Here is a 22223-nt window from a genome sequence, read left to right as displayed (position 1 = left end):
GCTGCTTTTGGTTAGCTAATAATAGTTTTTTACTTTGATTTTATAGAACTACTAGAACATATCCTTTCACACACCCCACAAATTAAAATAAGCAAAAATCCCACATCTTAAGTCTGTGCACAGTATTTAACTTCAAGATCAGTTGATGTAAAAGCATATTTTTGTTCTTCCTGGGCAAGCATGAGTCAAGTAGATTAAAAAAATATGGTACCATATAAATGAAATCATAAAGACTGCACAAGTGATCAGTTGTGCTATGTGAATGAAAGCTAGGTAACTTGTAATGGATTTGTTAGCAGAGACAACATAAATTTACAGACTCAAAACCAAACCAAAAAAAAAAAAAAATCAACAAATCCTGAAGAACTAGCCATTCGCTGCAGATTAAGGTTTTCTACAGAAGATATATTCTAATTTCAAGCATTCATTTCAACAGTGTTAACTTCGCAGCCAAATAATTTAAATAGTAACACTGTCAACTAGTTCACTGCTAACATACACCCCAGCTATTGTGCTTACCATGAAAGTACATGGAAATACAAATGGAAATTCCATTCATCTGAAAGGCTGTTGCATGGAATAAGGCTAAAAATATTAAATATGCAAACAACTGAACATTGTATGTGCTGTCACAGGATTTCTTTCTTGTCTCAAGCTGCAGTGGCTCTCCTTGGCAATGGGGGCCAGATTGCAGTAGCACCGAAACTCTGCTAGGTGCTATCCAAAAATAGATTGAGTCTCTGGCCGAAAAAGCTTACAATTAAACAGGACTTCCTTTGGAGCAACACTGGAGCCTGTCTCTGCTTGGCTTCCCAGGTTGTTTGAGAGAAAGAGGAGATGATCCTCTCCTTAAGCAAGCCTTGACCATGTTGTTTGCCATCCCAAGAACCAAACCCAGCCCTTCATGTGATAGTGAAGCATAGCAGGGAGGCTGCATGGTTTAAATAGCGGATTTGGGGAGAGGTGAGGAGTCAGAAGAACTGGATTCTATGCCCAGTTAAATGTACAGTATTGATTAAGAAGTTCAGTGCTCCCCGTTCAGAGGACTACCACTTTACTGAGACAAAACCCGAAATGAACTCCAATCCTCACCATGCGACTCTCACTATATTTCTCTTATTGAGTGTATGGAGAATTCCTCAGATGTGAGGAGATAACTAGGGACAGTAGAACGCTACAGGGATTATTAGCTAATTAGAGATGCTCTCAAAGAAAGTAAATCCCTAAAAATTGTTCTCACATCTTCAAACCATGACAGACTCCCATATTACTCATTTTCTACAATTTGGACACAAAAAAAGTCCTGCATTTGCTGTAATTTAGAAGGGGATATCACTGAATTTTAAGGAACAGCGACACCTGACTGAAATGTGGAAAGCTCATGGTCAATGCCTCGTTTCCCTGTAACATCTGTGTGCAAGGGGGGGGGGGGGGCAGCTTTTCTTAGTTTTTGTTAAGTGCTAAAGGCAACTCTTCCAAGATCTATAAGCCAAGTGCCTTTTTTGTAGTGGGACTTGGTGGCCCCAGGAATCTGTAGTAAGATACAGGGTCTTTCAGCATCAGACCAAATAAAGCCTAGGCTGTTAGTCATCAGAACTCCTATGTGATAACTGTTTAGTGACCTATGTGCAATGAGTTACTGGTCTCAATTCAGTTTTTTCTGGATAAGTGCCATAATAAAAAACACCATCACAACAGCAATCTGGAGAGATAGCCTAACGGGTAAATGGACATAGAATACGCATTGAATTTTCATCTTTTTCCTGTTTAGAAGTTAACTATATTGGCAGGGCAGATCTTGATGCCAGCAAACAGACTCCATTAAATTTTAAAAAGACAAAAAGATACTTGTTCTGTGGTTACATTTAGACTCTTCAGGTTTTTAGGAAATCAACCTATAGTGCAGTGGTCCCCAAACTGTGGGGGCAAGTCCCCCTATGGGGGCACGGAGGAGCATTGGGGGGGGGGCACATAGCGGGGCTGAAGCCAGCCCCCCGGGGGGTGGGGAGGGAGCTCCACCACCAGCCTCGCTCCTTCCCCAAAGCTGTTCAGCCCTCAGTCCTGCTCTGCCTCCAGACCCAGCTCTGCCCTCACTTCCTCTCTGCCCCCAGACCAACTCCTCTCTGCCCCCAGCTCCTCCCCGATGGCCAGTCCCATCCCCAGTTCCACCTTCAGCACAATCTCTGCTGCTGATGAAGCCTTGGCTATTAGTGGGGTTGAGGCAAGTGGACACATTCCATTACTTATGGGGGGAGGAAGAGTTTGAGATCAGGAACCCTTCAAAATCAGTTGCGTCAGTATCTGTACACAACAGCAGTACTGGATTTATAAAACACACCACATGCACCGGATTAAGCAAGATGAGAATGGAGTCTTGGTTGATAAAATTTTTACTAAACAGAAAAACTGAGATCTTTTTTCTGAAGAGGAGAGAGGAAAGGTTAGGAAAAAAACTACATATAAAGTAGTAACTGAGCGAAGACACAATTTTTCCTCCCATTTTAAAGGTTATTGTTTGGAACAGGATGACATTGTCTGCTTCTTTTTGAGCATTCAGAAATGTATTCTTCGGTTACACCTGTCAAAGCCATCCACCATTTGAATTCTTTACAGCTGTCATTCCAAGGAGGAAACAGCAGCAGCAGACAGGTGAAAAAATAAAAACATGGTAAACAATGAAAAGCAAGCATATTGTATGTTTACTTTAACACATGTGTTATATAACCATTGTAGTAATACAGGCTGAAATGTTATTTATTGAATTTGCATAAGTGTCTTCAGTGCCAGAGAGAGAGAGAGCTCCCAGCCCCGAAGTGCTGACAATAGGTTACATCTGAACTGTTGACATGAAGACACAGGAAAAGGGATTAGGAAGCAGCCATTTAAAAAAATATAAAAATCTTCTCACCTTTAGCTACAATCTCCTAAACGCTGCACATTTCACACTAAACTGTATTAACGCATAATTAACCTGTACGACTTTCCGCTACCACTGATTTTCTCACTTGATGCCTAGCACCGCCCTCCACTTTACCGTCTGCAGCACAAGCCCCATACCACTTGCAGATATGGATACACAGCCCAAACTGAGCCAGATGGTCCCCGCTTCAAAGACCTTACAAATCTGAAAACCTGATCCCATAAGGTGCTCAGCACCCTTCAATTCCAAATGACTGCAGCGAGATTTAAGGGTGCAGGCTCAGGCCCTAAATAGATACCATAACAACAAAAGAGGAGGGAAAAGATAAAACACCCACTTTGTATAGTATTTGTTCAGTACAAATTTGGGTTTTAAACACTGTCCTAATTTTTAATCCTTTACTGTTCATTATCAGCCTGTTCCTATTTTTCAAGTCATCTGCAAACCATCTTATGAGAACTTAATACCTCCAACCTGGAACCCAGATATTCTCCTTCCACCTCCTTAAAAGTGAGTGACCCCTGACCCAAGATGATGTATACAGGACTAAGGCACTGATCCTGCAGGTGCATGTTGGCAGACACCTGTACCCACATGGAACATCTTACAAGATCAGGACCCAAGAGGGGAAGAAATGAGAGTCTTACAACTTAGAACATTCGGGAAATCACTGGGGGATAAGATGCAAAACAAGTCAACACAGGTCACTGTCCCATACCATAACGATGGCCTTAAACTGACCTTTAATTTCATTTAATTAAAAAAGGATACGCTGAATGCAAAAACCGGTTAACGTAACATTAAGTCTGCATAGTTGAAACCACAATATTAGGAAACTAAACAGTTACGGTCATAACAAAATGAAGCGTGTTAAGGTGAGTATTGTAAATCATATACATCACAGCAGTAATATTTGAAGCTACACTATTACCATGAAAAAAACAGAAAAAATGCTATATACACCGCTACCCCAATATAACACAAATTCAGATATAACGCAGTAAAGCAGCGCTCCGGGGGGTGGGGCTGCGCACTCTGGTGGATCAAAGCAAGTTCGTTATAACATATCGAGGTAGAGGTGTACTTGCAAAACCGCTAAACTGATACTGCTGTATATTTCCTGACTTTGTGATACTAAATGGCAGCCTTAATGTCAAATTATATTTGCATTTAATATCCTCATGTTAGAGATTTAAAACAAAATCAAACAAAAACCCTACACATAAATGCTAAAAAAAATTAAACAGCCCCAACTAGATTTTCAGGCGACATATTTTTCCAATAAGGCGTTACATGTACAGTTATTTAACTCGTGAGTTTTCTGCAAAAGAACAGCAGCAATATATTTGCGGACAGTGTAATAAGTCTTTGAAACAGTTGAAACAGGTCAAATTTGTAATTTATTTTTTTAAATTAAAGCTTAGAAATTTACAGACTACTAAAGAATGCAGTAAAGATTGCAGACACCTATAAACTGCAGGATATAATTTTTTTTAGACCTATAATTTTCTACCATCTATGGTGGCGTTGCTTCCTTTTGGGGGGCAGGGATTGAGAATTTTGCTCATTTGCGCATTTCAGCATGACAAAGCCATCCTCACACAAAATATCCCAATGCCACCCCAACCAATGCCTAACCAGTGTTTGGTGCCTACTGATTATCACTTAATAGCACCACATTTTAGAGATCTTATCAACTTTTAAAATATTTTACGAATCATCCTCTGACCTACATTACCTAAGTCAAAGATTTAGTTAAATCTTTCAACAGATAAAGCTGGAATACAACTTTTAATATTACTCAAATCTTCAATTAGATTTTTAAAAAAACAAACTAATGGTAGTCATTCCAGACAGGAGTCCAACCCATCATTTTTCTTCAAGCATATTTTAGCTAAATACTGTATTTGCATGGGGAAAATAATTAGCCATAATATTTCTTTAAAATAAGTTTAAAAAGACACTGACAACTTTTTTCCTAGCTCTGTTTCATATTCTGGATTTCATCCTATGCTTCTTAGGGAACCGAAATTAATGCAGTTCTTTGTTTACTTCTTTGTTTATGCATGTGCTGATATTACTCAAATTGCATAATTCTCAGCATAGTGTTTACTTGTTAAACAGCCCTGTGGAGAAAGCAGAACACTTTTTTGGCAGGAGGTGGGGTTAATTTCTGGTTTACTTTTCAAACTTTGTGAAAGGGTGATTCACTTTTAAATAAATTAGCTCTTTAGAGTGGAGGTGGTATCACACCGATTTATAACAAGTGGAATATTAAGTCAAATTTTGGCCATACTACTAATTGTGTTCCTTTAAATAGTGAATTTAAACAATCATAATTTAAAAACACTATCTTTTTTTCCTATTTTGACAGAAAACCAAACTGCTATGTAAGCAATGCTGAAGTTTTAATGAGGTTACAGAAGCTTTGTTCCTACTGCTTTTAAGAGATTTCTGGGAACCACTGACTTCAAGAAACATGCTTACCTCTAAATGCTGTTTCTGTATCTCCCTTATTAGAGGAAGCAGGTTTTTTAGATCATCCCTGTACTTGAAGAGTTACCTACATGTCACAATCAGATAGCTAAACAAGTACTTGTTTGCATGCACTTAAGCCCCAGCGTATAAGATAATACTGTGATTTAAACCATACTTTTGGCTAACGGTTCAATTCTGTCTTCTTTTTCTTCATTTATATGCACAGTAGAAGTATCCCATTATTCTTTAGGACATTAAATACATGTGAAAGCAAAGTTCTGTTCCTTAGCACAGGGTGAAACAACTGTTTTTTATAAACTGCTTTCTTCCTCATTCAATTAACCATGCCCAGCCCCCTTTCCCTCACTTCTCCTTGTGCTCCAGACAAGTACCAGAACTGTGTGCATTTCAGTATTAGAGTGTGAAGCTTTCACCATTCCTACATCCTTTAAAGGACAACACAGTTTTGTAATAGCATTACATAAAAAATAATGTAACAACAGCATCAGGTTTGATAAGAAGCAACAAACAACGCTAAACTGGTTCACACATACAAAAATCAATAAAGAGGACTGATGAATTTTGCAAACAGATTCATTTTAACTACCATCACAGAGTACAGTGGGATTTCCAGTTCAACACCATCAACAGTGAGAAAACATTTCATTTATAACTAGTGAGGCATTAAAATTCTGAAAAGAAAGGAGTCTCGTTGATACCATCCAAACCACACAATAACCAGCTTAAGCTTTAAGAAGGTTCATTAAAAGCAGCAATCCTAGCATGATTTGTTCATGTATTCAGTCTGAAATATTGAACTTTTTTTTTTGTTATTACCTGATGTTCTGCATGAATGTTATCCCCAGTAGGCCAGCGATGTTTGCTGTTATTATAGCCGCCTCCACCACTTCCTCCTCCCCCAAGCTGCTCACCATGCTGCCTCTGAAAGAAGTAATCCACCATAGCGTCGTCCTGAGAGCGGCCTGCAACTCCTATGGATCCAGGGACAGGACTGGAGTGTGTCCCTGCTGCAAGCGCTTGATTTGCAGCTGGCTGTTGCTGAGCCTGCGACCCTGTTCCAGATGTCAAAACAACAGGCATGTTGGGATTAGCTGTATCTTGTGGGTGCTGCTTCAGGTGGGGGCTGAACGAGTCCTGCCAGAGCACTGCTTTTCTCTTCAAAACACACGCAACGCTCATTCCACCAACACCTAAGGAGACACAGGTTTTTCAATGTTTAATAATTTTAACTGATTAAGCACACATTGCCTACATCAAGAACAAAATCTTTACTTCTTTTGACATGTTTATGCTTTCCTGTTAGTCACATCTGACCCATATCTCAGAAAGCTAAATTTAAACTTCATTTCAGTAAAATATATTAAAAATACACACTAGCCAAAATGACAGTTAATTCTACAAGATGCTGCCAATAGAGCTAAGATATTTACAGTTGCCTATTCTTGGAATCAGACCACCAAGTTGTGCAAGTGAAATTTATTGTATGGTCAGCACACTAAAATTTTGTCTCGTTCTACTCTAAAATTGAGCACTGAAAACTTCTGGGGGAGAAAAACCTTGGGAATGTAATGGAATTCAAATTACAACATCAATGTTTACAAACTTCTATATTAATGGCAGTTCTGCTACAGAATTTGTCATTTCCATATAAGTACTACTAGATTACTACTTCCAATAGATAGAGAAACAAAAAAAAAAAAAACTTGTCAGTCAGTTTTTCAAATTCAAACCTAAAATATTATTTGTACACATGCTATTAATCATGCCCCAAACATAACTTGCACTGTGTTGCAAACACTAAGGCTGGCTTGGGCCATGAGACAGTAAGATATATGCACATATTTATGGGAGATTCCCTGAAGAAAAAGCAGCTAACCTCTTAGAGACTGGGACACCAACAGAATGTTCCAGAGCTAGCTCAGCCGACAGCCTCAATTCAGCGACTGATGGGAGAGAAAAAAAACTAAACTCTGACTGTAGAAACTATCTAGCATAACAAACAAAGCAAAAACAGAATCCATCCCATACAGTGACCTGAATACTATGACAATAAGTGGGTAAATCATATTGCTAATCAGTTAATAAATCACTATCCCCAAAATCTTCTGATAGAGTATGAAATACTGATTTCATGCTGCTGTGGTAAGCCTTTTTTGTTTTGTGAAAGCAAAAAGATCAATAATCCAACACGGACAGTGATACCACAGAAGATTCTATACATCTTGATGGTAAAGTGTTTTTTTTCCCTTTACATAATTCCCACCCCATTAAAAATATATATAATCAGGTACACCTCTACCCCGATATAACACCACCCAATACAACACGAATTCGGATTTAACGCGGTAAAGCTGCGCTCCCGGGGGGGGGGCGGAGCTGCGCGCTCCAGCGGATCAAATCAAGTTCAATATAACGCGGTTTCACCCATGATGCGTAAGATTTTTTGGCTCCTGAGGACAGTATTATATCAAGGGAGAGATGTATTTAAGTCAGAAGAAATTCAAGCACTATTAAAAATGATAAACAGACCTCTGACTTCTAAACTTCATGTCAATTATTGCCCTCAAGTCACCCAACTGCAAACCCACAAATATCATGAATAGTTAACAAAGACGGATTGACAGCAGAATTTGCCCCTCATTTATCATCATCACAACTGCATACCATCATGCAGGAAGCCAACTTCCACATTCATGATAAGGCTCTCCCTAGCATATCTTGACTAAAATCTTTGGCCCAAACCTGCAAACAGCTCTGTAGGCTCTGAAGGGAACCTTTATCTCCTCTTTTCATCACACTACTTTTTAATAACCGTCAAGCTCTACAAGTGACTTCCCGGAATAACTTCATAACTGCAGTGATGGCAACAAACAGAAATCTTAATTTTGCAAAAAAATCACCTAGATTTCGGCACCAATTTGAAGTAGATTTTTCTCTTATTCATCTGTTAGAGGAATTTGAATATAGAAACTTCAGTAATAGGATTTTTTTCCCTCTCCTTACGTTTACAATATAGCTTTTTATTTTTCTAGAGCAATGTAAATGGGTAACTTGGCACTTATGCACACCACTTTCAATCTTACCACAAAACCTAGCAGTCTCATTCCACTTCTCAAATATAGCACTATAGTGAGGTCTCATTACTAAAGCTTTATTATTTTTACAAGATACTCTTTTACCAGCATACGCTATTTAGCTTTCCTATAGTAAGTTCCACACACACACCAAACAAAAACCTAAATGAATCAAACTCTCCTACAGAAGAGGTAAGAAGATTATTTCTATCAATTTCTTATAAGGAACTCATATGATGATGATGGCAGCAAAGTACTTAGGTACTCTGCATAATGTTATGGATAACTAAAACTGAACTAGCTGCTGTCAAAATACATGGAAAAATACATTGTGAGGCGGTCTTAAAAACACACACACACCCATGGTCCCAATCCTTCAAAAATTCACATATGTGAATAACTTTATGCACTGTGGCTATCCCCACTGAAATCAATGGGACTACACACAGCACAAAGTTAAGCATGTGCATAAATCTTTGCAGCATTGATGTACAAATTAAATTCCTTATTCACAAAATTTTGTTGTCTGCAGTCCCATTCCCTCCCCACCCAGTTATTAGTGCAAATTAGCAGGTATTTAATCACTCAGAGGCAGTGATCCCCTTTTAATTTTTCTTTTAAAAACATCCATATTACACAAAACTTTCCAAATGCTCTAACGAACTAACATGCCATCATTTTCTATTATGGCCATGACAGACAACAGCACATAGTTGAGAAGTAACAATAAAAGGTTTGGCAGTTGTGGCCCAATTGAGAGACTTCCCTAATGACCTAAGTGATACACCACACAATATGGAGAAATGCAGCATCTTGCTTTTTAAAGCTTTTAATGAGGAAGGAGCCTGCCCTTTTCTATGTCTGAGACCTGCTCCTCCTTTTGCCTCAGGCTGCTGCATATTTTTACATTTACATAAAATACCTTTTAGAGGTTCCATCATCACTCCTGAAGTTAAGGGGTGATCAAGCTTTCTCTCTCCCACATCTGAGGGGCTGTCACTTGCTCTCTCAAATCTCACCAGAGAGGAGAAAGTGTTATAAATTATTATTCTCTTGACACTAGAAAATCCCCGTCAAGATCTAATAACAGCATCATTACATTCTGTACAACTGTTTGTACTCTCAGAAACCTCCTCTTTCATTTAACATAGACAAGGCAATCCCAAGTCAGAAGAGAAAACTTGGCACAGGAGACATTTTGAAAGAGAGCAAAGGGGGGTAACAAAGCATGATGGGAAGTTCAAGTTTAGTTCCGAGATATGTTTTTAATAGAAATGTTGTGATAAATGTAGCAGACAGCTGAATACTGTCATTCAAAGCATACAGAGCATCAGAAATATGTTAAGTCACCTACACAACACATACTGGTTAGCTAACAGCAGCTGCAACTCCTATCACTGCAAGTGTCTTATAGCTACTGGATCTCTTTTACTTTTCAAAGTCTTCCTGTATTTTTTAGGTAAAGAGTTTCCCATGAGTGTTATTCATTTACAAAATAAACAGCCTCCTACCGGACATTACAAAAAGGGGTTCCCATAGTGAAATTACTATTAACATAAGGTTTCTTTCCCCTTACACACACACACACACATACATACATAAATGGTGGTAAACAAGATGTTTTATGTTATCATTTCCATAAGATAGCATGTAATTTCCTGTCTGTAAGCAAGGTAACTTTGGGGACATAGCTAAACAAATTCTAACTACAAGAGTGGTGGCCTTAGAAAAAAATAGCTGTATTCTGCATGTAGCATACATAACTACTACTAATACATTCAGAACTCAGTAACTGTTCTCCAAGCGCTCTGATTAAAAAAAAAAGTTTGCAGTAGTATTTTAAAAATTGGAATGGACACAAAATGTATTTTGTAAAATTAAACTAGGAATCTGTAACGGCCTCTATTTTTCCATAAAGTTAGACTACGAATCAGTGCTGCCTACCCATTGTTTAAGAGGCATCTGGCCTACAAAAATGTAAAGGTTCACATTTTCATTAAGACCTAAGGAGACATAGCAGGAAGTGGGTAAATTGATAACCAACTAAACTTCTTAAACCAGCATTAAAACACGTCATAAGACAAATGCTAAACTGCCCACCCTCTCAATAAAAGCAAATTCCTTACTCATGATCTGCTTAATAAAAATTCTACTTGTAACAAAGTTATTAAGCACTGCACAGAAAAAAAATAAAATCAGGAGTCTCTCTCAGTTTGGGGTAAAAAACAAGCTCTAATGTTGTTCTCCTCAAAACAAAACTGCTTAATTAAAAATTATCCAAGACAAATACTACAGAGGAGGAAGGGACTAAGAGAGAACAGCACTATGTACTTATAGCACATCAGAAAGTATTGTGTGTGTTTTATTCCCTTCCACTTGGAAGGATAAAGACCCTTCTCTTTCTCTTAGTCTCACACACACCAAAAAAAAAAAAACAACCAACAACAGGGCTTACAAAAAAAATCCCAACCATTACAGAGAGATAAAACATCAACCGTAGGAATACTGGGACACTTATGGCAATAAAAATGGATCACTTTTTTATTTTTGAGAATTAAATGCATGCACCTCCAGAAATCCCAGGTAGATCTTATATACGTTACACACACACACACACAATAACATACACACACACACACACAGTTTCCCAGCAATTCCTGCTGATAGGAATCTGAACTGTGTACAAGCTACGAATGGTTTGGACGCTATTTATCACATTTACTGAATCCCCCCCCCCATCCTACCTCCTTTCCGGCCCCCCCGGCGACGCCGTACAGCCAGGTTAAAATGCACACGATTAATTACATGCCGAGAAGAACCCCCAGTCGGGTATTTTTTTTAAACCAAAACAGCTTGAAACCACCCCCAGCACCCCCCAAAATAAGGCTGATTTCTTTCTCCCCCAGGAGGATCAGGGCAGGGGATTGCCCCAACTTCACAGGGAGCCAAGAATAAGGGTTAATGGAGTTTGTGGAGAGGTTTGGGGCACATTATGGGCCCCCTGCACCTCCCCACTCGCCCTCCCTCCTTCCTTTGATAACAATAGGGGCCTTGCTCTGACTCCAAAACATGTACAAGGAACAGAGCGAGAGGAGAGACCCAGGCACAGCGACCGGCCGGGGCTGCCTTTCGGGGCCGCATCAACCCCCACCTCGAGCCTCTAACCCCAATATGACCCGACCGACTGGTCCCCTGGGGTGCGGGGCCCAGTTCAGTCCCGGTCCAGTCCGGATACTCACGGGCGGAGCGGTAGGATGAAGCTGGATCTCAGCCCCCCCCAGGCCTCTCGCTGGCTGCCTCTCCCCCTGCCTTTCACTCCGACAACATGGCGGCCCACTGGGGACTGGGACGGCGCGATGCATCATGGGATGGCTAGGCAGGCCCTGCTTGCTGCTCAGGCTCCTTGTCCCTGCTCCAGGCTGGGGCTGGGTGATGAGGCTCAGCCAGACTGGGCCATGGGCCCCCTCTGCAGCCCGAGGAGCTCTCCTGGGCGTCTGCCAGTGTTAAACACAAGCCCAGATCCAGGGCAGTCTGTCCGCATGCCTGTGAGCAAGACAGAGGGTATCTGTGCACCGCTAGCCCCGAGGAACCCAGGCCTAAACACACACCCGGATGTGCTCATCCACCCAATCCACATGCCCTGGCGCCATATGCACACACCCCAACAGGCTCCCTTACACCGTATGTACACCCTGGCTGGGTGTCCCAGCTGAGACACACCCCAAATGGGTTTTACACACACACACCTTGACTCAGTTGATCTACCCAATACACACATACCACAATATTTCGGTGTGGGATTTTTAAAGCCCCTGCTCCAGAAAGGATGTTATTACGTGACCATATCAGCTTTCAGCGTTTAAAAACTAAGTTCCTATTCCTCATAGTTGTAGAGAAAAGATTGAAAACATGAGCTGAGCCTAACCTAAAGATTCCGGAACCAGAAGGTAAATAAAAAGAACCCTTTTTTAATCTCATGATTTTTGGGAGTCCTAACTCACCTTTTTAACACTTGAGGTGGGCAACGTATAAACCAGACTGATCCTCTCCAATTGAAAGAGATCCATGTTTGCAGAGTGTCATATATCACACAAAAACCACATATCAATTCTCTCCAGCCAAGACTGAGCTCTTATTTTAATAAAAATCTAAAGTATTATACAACAACAGTGCAGATATTGCAGTATGCACTATTGCAGACAATAAAGTTCCCTTCTATAGTCCCCTGCATTCAGCAATCTCAAAGCATTTTAATTAAATTATAATTAATTAAGCTACATGATACCTCCATGTTGTTGATAAGTAGTAGTATCTCTATTTCATAAGGCACAGAGAAAGAAAGGTCCAGATCTCAGAGGTATTTAGGCACCTACCTCAAATTGAAATCAATGAAAGTTAGCACCTAAATACATTTGCAGATCTGGGCCAAAGTGATTAGGGTTGCAAAGACCCTGATCCTACAAAGACTTTGCATGTACTTAACGTAGATTGTAAGCTTTTGGGGACTGGGAACCATCTTTTTGTTCAGTGTTTGTACAGCACCAAGCACACTGGAGTCCAGGTCCACGGGTGAGGTGCTACTACTGCACTACAAAATAATGTATTATTGTTATTAAGCATTTCTATTTATTTCAGTGAGACTACTCATAGGAACAATGTTAAGCATGTGTGAATGTCTTTGCAGGGTCAGGGCCTAAATATGTGGCAAAGCTTGGAATAGATCCCAGATCTCCTAACTCCCAGTCATGTGCTTTGACAATGCTTCTTCCCAGAATAGGATACATAGGATAGGGAAAAGCAGAGGCTATTGTACCAAATTCCTAGCCAGCCTCTCGCCAATGTGTATCTAAGCCCTGACCTAGAAGCAAAAGTCTACTATTTATCCACAGGACAGTTACAGAGCTAAGCTTCTTGCACACACTGTCTGAAAACTTTCTTCACTTCCTACTGTAAACTCTCTCTGTGCTCTGTTAAACATAGCCAAACCCCGAGTCAGGATCAGAGCTCCATTGTGCTAGGTGAAATATAAGAAGTTACAGTCTTTGTCCCAAAGATCCTACAGACTGATCCCTCGAAACAACCTGTCTTTCATTTCTCTGGCATGAGTGAGAAATATACCAAAGATGAAAAAGTCTTAAACTAGATCACTGATAACAAAATAGGGAAATATATAAAGGATTATATATAGTATAGCATACTAATTCTACACACTCAGTAGGTGAGGTATAAGCCCATCATTTCTGAGACAAACAACCCACAGCTGTCTGCAACGTGTTCCTCAGCATCAATACAGCGATAGAGCCAGTGGGGACTACAAATCCCAGCATGCCGTGCTCTTCCTGAATCCAGGTTTAGGTTGTTGACATTACTATAGATCACTGTATGCTGGGACTTGTAGTTCTTGTGATTGCATGTGCACGTTAAACGGGGACAGTCAATTTGAAGTTGTCTAATTTTCCAAAAAAAGAGTTAAAGATAAGTTCAGATACTGCTCCTACCCTGACTCTCCTGCAATTTTTTGGGGCTTTACAATCTCATTTTCTTGTTAAAAAATGTTTTCCCACTCCTGCTAGTAGCTGAAAAACTCACACAATCAACAGAAGAAACCGACTATACTTGGGGAAAAGTGAAACTGATCAATTGCACAAAATGCTGTCAAATGCACCAGGTAAAACAAACTGGGTGGGGAAATGGTATTTCATAGAATCATAGAAATATTGGGCTGGAAGGGACCTCAAGAAATCATCCAGTCCAGTCCCCAGGACTTTGGCAGGACCAAGTAAACCTAAACCAGTTCTCAAAAACCTCCAATGATGGGGATTCCACAACCTTCCTTGGAAGCCTATTCCAGAGCTTAACTACCTTACAGTTAGAAAGTTTTTCCTAATAGCTGACCTAAATCTCCCTTGTTGCAGATTAAGCCCATTACTTCTTATTCCACCTTCAATGGACATGAAGAACAATTGATCACCGTCCTCTTTATAACAGCCCTTGACATATTTGAAAACAGTTATCAGATCCCTCCTTGGATTCTGTGAGCTGGGTACTCTCTGCTGGATAACATCAATGCAACAATGCCTGATGTCATTGAAAGGGCAACCAAATTCATGGTTGCATGTTACAGACAATCAAACTGTGCCACAGTGTCAGCCAGCAGAAACCATGGGCAGTGAAAATTGGTACCACATCAACACCAAAGCTCACTTCCTTACTACCAACAACGGAAAAATGTATGGGAAACACAAAACGAGCACAACTTCGGGCACATGTGTGTAAAAGTGCTTTGGATCCAGATACACCATCCCTTGATCTGCTGCAGTATGGCTGGATATGCAATGACAGTTCCAAGTCTCTGTTCCCCCAAACTGTACCAGACAATGTTGTTCTTCCTCCTCCAAATATTTTGAAGTTAATCAAATGCTCCTGAGAGAATAATATCCCTTGTAAATGTATGAGATGTGGATGTAACATATTCTTTGCATGCCAGAGAGATGTGGTGGGTTGCAAGGACCTGACAAAATCAGCGTCAGCATTTGCAGCTGAAAACAACAATGGCAAGCAGTGATGTGTATTACTCATATTAGGACACTCAGCTGTAGGTTGAATGAGAAAGAACACTAGTAACCATTTATGATGATTCTAAAATGAAGTATTTGATTAAAATTATTACTATCATTATAATTTTGTTAGTATTTTTCCTTATATTGACCCTAAAGCAAGGTTGACCAGAATGGCTGCCAAATTAAAGCCAGTTCTGACACAACCTGCTTCCCTCAAGCCAAGATAACTGTGACTCCAACCTACACTACAAAAAGTACTTGTTAATGGTTCCTAAATGCTATTCATAGAATCATAGATTATTAGAGTTGGAAGGGACCTCAGGAGATCATCTAGTCCAACCCCCTGCTCAAAGCAGGACCAATCCCTAAATGGCCCCCTCAAGGACTGAACTCACAATGCTGGGTTTAGCAGGTCAATGCTCAAACCACTGAGCTGAGCTATCCCTCCCCCCATAAAAAGCAGCAGAATCTTGATGTGAAGTGCACCGTGCCTGAACCCCACTGGATGTGCAGGTCATGGGCAACCAGCCAAGGAATACAGAGGATACTGGAGAAATGAGGGACGAGATCAGTCCAAATTGCAGAACCTCCCGGTGGCCCTGGACTGTGGCCACAGTCAGCAGTGTTGTTAGATGAGTAACCAAGCCAAAGGAGAGAGAGGGGACCCATCAGTGCATTCCACCAAATCGGAGAGGCTCTTATGCTGAGTGGGAATGTTATCAGTCTCAGCAAAATCTCGGCCCATGAAGTTGTCGGATGCCCCTGAGTCCACCTGAGTTCAGCTTCAGACATGGCAGGATGTCAGGCCTGAAGAAGAAGTTGGAAGATGGTGGCTCACTGGCCAACCATAGCCAGGGTACCAGTTGACAAACAGGCTTTCCCAACCGGGTCAGGAAATGAGTCTTACTGGGGCATCTCCCTGCACGATAGGCATAAGTCTCAGGCTCATTGCCAGCTCCTTCCTGCATCAGTAAGACAGGGTCAAATCTGGTTGGCCTATGGAGGTCAAAATCTGGACTTCCTTTCTAGTTGGTGTTTAGCCAGGCAATTGTCAATGGAGATGCACAGCTTGACCAGGGCGTCTAGGTCAGACACTGGCTCTACCCATGCCAGCTTTTCCTTATTTTCTTCATTCAAGCCAGGCCAGAAATGGTAGTCCTGTGCTGCCTTGTTCCATCTAGTGCCATCCGCTAGGTGCTGGAATTCCGCACCAAACCTAGCGACTGGCCTGGTCCCCTGGCATAGGTTCTGAAGAGCGCTCTCGGTGGAGCGGGTATGATTCGAGTTATCACAAAACAATTGCCAGGCCGTCAATGAACTCCTTCAGCTGCCCCAGCCAGGGGCTGGAAGTCTCCAGGAGGCGGGACGCCCCAGGCCAGGGCCTCCCCACTTAGCAGGCTGACAATAAGCCCCACTCGGCCTGGCCAATGGGAAACGACAAGTGTTGTAGCATGAACAGGAGCAGCCACTGATTCAGGAAGCCATAACATTTCCCACAGTCACTGTCAAACTGGGCCGGCAGCAGAATCTTCGGTTCCCAAGGGACCTTGGCCCCAGGTGAGTGAGACCTATACCTGCAGGGCCACAATCTGGGTCTGCAGCCTCTGCCAGGTTCCCATTACCTCTGTCAGGAAGACAGGGGCTTTAACCGGGGTGACCCTCGTAGCTGCGCCTTCGTCTCTGGGGCTGTTCAAATTGTCAGGGGCATGACTGGGATATGGGTGATCATGCCTAATGGTCAGAGCCAGCGGGGTAGCCTTGCCTGGAGATTAGAGCGGAGGCCAGCTGGAGTCAAGGATCAGGACTGTGGGACACCTGGGGTCGTCGTGGAGAACAGTGTGGAGGGTCAGAGATCAGCAGCCAAATGCCGGAGACAGGGAGTGAGCCGGAGATGTGGTCAGGGTCAGAGCGGGGGTGACAAGGATAGAGAAGGGCAGGGGCTGAAGTAGGCCCAGGACCAGGCAGGACCAAAGCCGCTGCAGGCCGGGAGCTCACTGAGCAGCCAGTGAGCTCTGGCTTTTGTGGTTCTGGTTGTTCTTTCAAAAGTTTGCAGTTGAACATTGACTTAATACAGCTTTGAAACTTTACTACGCAGAAGAAAAATGCTGCTTTCCCTTTATATTTTTTAGCAGTTTACGTTTAGGGCTGCCAGTTTTGGTTGGATGTATTCCTGGAGAATTCATCACATGACATAATCTTTAATTAAAGATTAATCTTTAATTCCTGGCGACTCCAGGCCAATCCTGGAGGCTTGGCAACCCTGTTTACCTTTACCACAGTACTGTACTGTATTTGCTTTTTTTTTTTTCATCTCTCCTGCTGCCTCCTTGTGCACTTCCGGTTCCAAATGAGGTGTGTGGCTAAGTGGTCAGTTTGTAACTCTGGTGTTTGTAACTCTGCAGTTCTACTGTACCTCCATCCCTCCACCAATCAGACAGGCCCTGCTAAGATCAGCTGTCTCCAGCGTGTTGCTAGGAGACTGACCCTGCTACAGCTGGCTCCCTGACACTTATGATCCAGAAAAGGACATTCCTCTGGCACGGGTGGCCAGAAGACTTATCAAACGCCCCCAACAACTGGATCCAGCTACTTGTGGGTCCAGGCTTGCCGGCAGGGCCGGCTTTAGGCCAATTCAACCAATTCCCCTGAATCGCGCCCCGCGCCCAAGCCCCGGTACGGCCTACCGGCAAGAGCCGGTGCACTGCACTGGGGTGGCCCCCCTTTCCCAGGGGGCAATTTAAAGGGCCTGGGGCCCCCAGCAGGGGCTGGAGCCCCAGGCCCTTTAAATTGCCGCCAGAGCCCCACTGCTGGAGCCCTGGGGTAGGGCTGCGGGGCTCTGGGGGCTATTTTAAAAGTCTGGGGCTCCCGTTGCTTCTACCGCCCCGGCCCTTTAAATAGCCGCTGGAACCCCGCAGCTTCCCCAGGGTTCCCGCGGCTATTTAAAGGGCCAGGGCAGTAGAAGCAGGGGAGCCCCAGGTCTTTTAAATAGCCCCCAGAGCCCTGGGGTAGCGGGGGCTCCAGCTGCCTCTGCCGCCCTGGTCCTTTAAATAGCCCCCGGAGCCCCACCACTTCCCCAGGGTTCCCGCGGCTATTTAAAGGTCCAGGGCAGTAGAAGCAGGAGAGCCCCAGGTCTTTTAAACAGCCAGCCCCTGCTGCACCCCCTGCCCTGCCCACACCAGCCCCTGCCTGCAGCCAGCCCTGCACCCCCTGCCCTGCCCGCACCCCCTGTCCTGCCCGCACCAACCCTGCACCCCCCCGCCCACACCAGCCCCGCACCCCCTGCCCTGTCTCCAGCCAACCCCTGCCGCACCCCCCTGCCTGAAGCCAGCCAGTCCCACACTCCTCTGTCTCCAGCCCTGCCAACCCATGCCGCACCCCCCTGTGGCCCTGCCTGAAGCCAGCCAGCCCACCCCACACCCCCCTGTCTCCAGCCTGCCCCGCACCCCTTGCCCTGCCTGCAGCCAAACCCTACCTCCAGTCAGCCCCTGCCCTGCCTCCAGCCAGCCCCATGTCCACTGGTGCCCTGCAGTTCCCAGGGCAGTAGCCCTCCCTGCACACCTGCTTCAATGAGGGGGGGCAGGGAGCAGCTGGGACCCACACATGTGCACACCTTAGGGCGACCAGACAGCAAGTGTGAAAAATCGGGACAGGGGTGGGAGTAATAGGATCCTATATAAGAAAAAGACCCCAAAATCGGGATTGTGCCTATAAAATTGGGACTTCTGGTTACCCTAGCACACCCCTAGGGAGTGGTGGGGACCCACACGTGAAATGGAGCTCATTTCTAATTCAGGCCCATCTTTTTAAAAAACAACTTTAGGTAGGGTTAACATACATCCGTATTTTCCTAGACATGTCAGGCTTTTTTGGTTCTTATTGGTACAAAAAATACATACCATGGCACATCCCTTAAATCAGAACTTTTTATAGGGAACCGATTGCTAAGAAATGAAAGGCTTTTTTTTACATGGTTTTTTTTTAAGTCATCCCTGCCAGGGCCCCGCCGAAAATGTTCGAATTGGGCCCCACACTTCCTAAAGCTGGCCCTGCTTGCCAGCATACAGCTGGACTCCAGGATGCTTTGTCAACAGGGGATCATTATAAGTGACACTGAAACAATGTTCTACCCCCTGTTGTTTTAGGCGTGACATGAGCCTGCTGCAGCTTTGCTATTAGGAACTGCCAGAGGTGCTGCAGGCTCCTGAGCCCTGGCTATTCCGTCAGGGGAGGAGAGCGTGGCAGACACCATTAGAGAAAGATAGAACTGCCAGCACTTTGCCAACATGCACGGTGAGATTGGAAAGGCTGAGATCTGGGACACCTGCCACTGAGACCATTCCCCTGTGTAAGACAAAGACTGGCGTAAGGGGCAAGGATTAAACTGCCAGCTGGAGGCAAACCCGGGCACCGGTGCAAAGCCCAGTGGCTTGCAGCCTAGTGTCTGTGAAGAAAGGGGGGTTGCCAGTGAGAGTAGTGAAGCACAGCCATCAACCCAGATGGTTGTTCCACTCTCCGGTCATTGCATGAGTCCTCGGAGTTGACTGGGAAGATGTGGTGATCCCCAGAAAGAGACCAGACGCTGGGACTGCCTGCATTGCCTTGCAGAGCAGTGCTAACGAAGGCCCTAGAGAGGCCTGGCCCCAGGAGACAGGCATGGGCATTGCACTGGTAACCATGGAACAGAGGGAATGTCTGATCCAGCTGATTTGGAAACACTTTGCTGCCTTCTCCAAGAAGCCAGCTGCCTTTGGGTGCATGACCCACATCCAGCACCAGATTGTCACCAACCAGATCCCAATTAGAGAGGTTCTGGCCAATCCCACCTGCTTTCTACCAACCAATGAAAGAGATACTCAATAAAATGAAGTAGGCAGGTGTTTTCAGGCTTCAGCCCCTGGGCAGCCTCCATTGTCCTGGTCAAGAAAAAAGATGGGAAACTCCACTTCTGTGTGAACTGTCGGAAAGGTAACCAACTTACGCATAGGGGTGCATACCCAGTCCCCGGCACACAGCATTGACCGCCCTTCAATCTGCCTCCCTGTTCTCCATCATTGACATGGCTAGCAGGTATTGGCAGATACTGATGGTGCCGGAGGACTAAGGAAAAAGTGGCCTTCACCATACCCATGAACTCTACAAGTTAATGCACCTGCTCCAGGGACATTCCAGTGACTGCTGGGGCAGGGAGAACTTCAAGACAATCTTCCTGTACCCGGTTGACATCATCGTATACTCAAAGACATGAGAAGCACCTGAAACACTGGATGTGGTGTTCACCCAACTAACCTCATATGGACTCACCTTCCAAGGGCCAGTTTCTGAAGGAGAAAGTGGTGTACCTGGGCCAGGTTGTGACCAAAGAGAAAAGGTGCAGGTCGTTGAGACATGGCCAATGCCCACCACAATATGAGCTGTCCAGAAGTACTTGGGTTCATTGGATGCTATAGACATTTCATAAAAGACTTTGCCAAGCTCACTGCGCTCCTACACGCCCTGCTACCAGGGCTGTCCACGGGTGGGGCTACCCGGAAAGACTCTCTGAACTGGGAGGCAGGCTGCCAGAGGGCTTTCGAATGCTTGAAGTTTGCCCTGGTGAAGGCACCGATACTACCTGGATTATGCCCTCCTGTTCAAACTGTATATGGAAGCAAGCAATTGGGGCCTGGGGGCTCTGCTCTCCCAGGACTATGACATCAGGAGATGAGGATCGCCAGCTGGGGATTGAAACAGTCAGAACAGAACAATGAATGCTACAGCTCCTTCAAACTTGAATTCCTGGCCCAGTCTGGGCCATCACCAAGTAGTTTAAGGGCTACCTGGCAGCTGTCTACTTCACCATATACATGGACAAACACCTCTAGAGCAAGTGGGTTCTGCCAAGCTGGCAGCACTAGAACAATGCTGGGCCTCCAGACTGGCCAACTATATCCACTCCATGGAACTCTGGTCTGGCCAAATGCATATTTAGCTTGTGATCCACAGTGACCCCCAGATCCCTTTCCACAGGACTCCTTCCTAGGCAGTCATTTCCCATTTTGTATGTGTGCAACTGATTGTTCCTTCCTAAGTGGAGCACTTTGCACTTGTCCTTCTTGAATTTCATCCTATTTACTCCAGTTTGTCCAGATCTTTTTGAATTATAATTGTATCCTCCAAAGCACTTGCAACCCCTCCCAGCTTGGTATCGTCTGCAAACTTTATAAGTGTACTCTGTATGCCATTATCTAAATCATTGATGAAGATATTGAACAGAGCCGGACCCAGAACTGATCCCTGTGGGACCCCACTCGTTATGCCCTTCCAGCTTGACTGTGAACCACTGATAATTACTCTCTGGGAACAGCTTTCCAACCAGTTATGCACCCATCTTATAGTAGCTCCATCTAGATTGTATTTCCCTAGTTTGTATATGAGAAGGTCATTTGAGAAGTATCAAAAGCTTTACTGAAGTCAAGATAGACCTCATCTACCGCTTCCCCCTATCTACAAGTCTTGTTACAATGGACTCCATCTGCATGCCAGTGGATACTGACCCCAGGGCCGGCTCCAGAGCCCAGCGGGGCAAGCACCCGCCTGGGGCGGCCCTTTCCCGGGGGGGCGGCAGGCTGGGCCAGCGGACCTGCCGCAGTCATGCCTGCGGGAGGTCCACCGGAGCCCCGGGAGCAGCGGACCTCCCGCAGGCATGACTGCGGAGGGGACGCTCGGCCGGCGGCTCCAGTGGACCTCCCGCAGGCATGACTGCGGACGGTTCGCTGGTCCCGCGGCTCGGCTGGACCTCCCGCAGGCATGCCTGCGGCAGCTCAACCAGAGCCGCCGGACCAGCGAACCGCCCGCAGCTGCGGGAAGTCCAGCCGAGCCGCGCGACCAGCGGACCCTCTGCAGTCATGCCCGCGGGAGGTCCGCTACTCCCGCGGCTCGGGGGCGCCTCCCGTGCATGACTGCTTAGGGCGGCCAAATTTGTAGAGCCGCCCCTGACTGACCCTGCTGTGTGACAGGAGTATTACACTTTTGCAACCCTCACCCAGGACAAGTGGCTGGGGCCAGCAAATAAAGACCAGTTTCTTATCAGAGTACAGTGTTGTCTAGTGGCTCGGATTCTATTCTTTGCTCAGCCACTGACCTGCTGTGTGACCTTTGGAGCAGGGACTCTCTTATCTTATGTGTCCTGTA

General features: G+C 44.5%; 1 protein-coding gene across 10 annotated transcripts in view; it reads right to left on the bottom strand.

The window, feature by feature from the left end:
- The window catches only part of PUM1 (pumilio RNA binding family member 1), a 125603-nt gene extending 113744 nt beyond the window's left edge, over positions 1-11859 (bottom strand). For 7 of the 10 annotated variants that reach the window (XM_044997701.1, XM_044997705.1, XM_044997706.1 and 4 more), the window contains exons 1-3: positions 11733-11799; positions 7296-7362; positions 6236-6609 (exon numbers count right to left, since the gene is read on the bottom strand). In XM_044997701.1, coding sequence (XP_044853636.1) covers positions 6236-6598 — 363 coding nt within the window. In that variant the 5' untranslated portion in view covers positions 6599-6609; positions 7296-7362; positions 11733-11799. Of the gene's footprint in view, positions 1-6235; positions 6610-7295; positions 7363-11732 lie in introns of all 10 variants that reach the window. The other 3 variants (XM_044997711.1, XM_044997702.1, XM_044997710.1) reach the window with 3 other exon arrangements.
- Positions 11860-22223: the final 10364 nt, after the last annotated feature.

The sequence above is a fragment of the Mauremys mutica genome, chromosome 23 (genome assembly GCF_020497125.1).
Source record: "Mauremys mutica isolate MM-2020 ecotype Southern chromosome 23, ASM2049712v1, whole genome shotgun sequence".
NCBI lineage: Eukaryota > Metazoa > Chordata > Testudines > Geoemydidae > Mauremys > Mauremys mutica.
The sequence above is the reverse complement of the archived record's forward strand: the minus strand, read 5'-3'. Positions and strand labels throughout refer to the sequence as shown.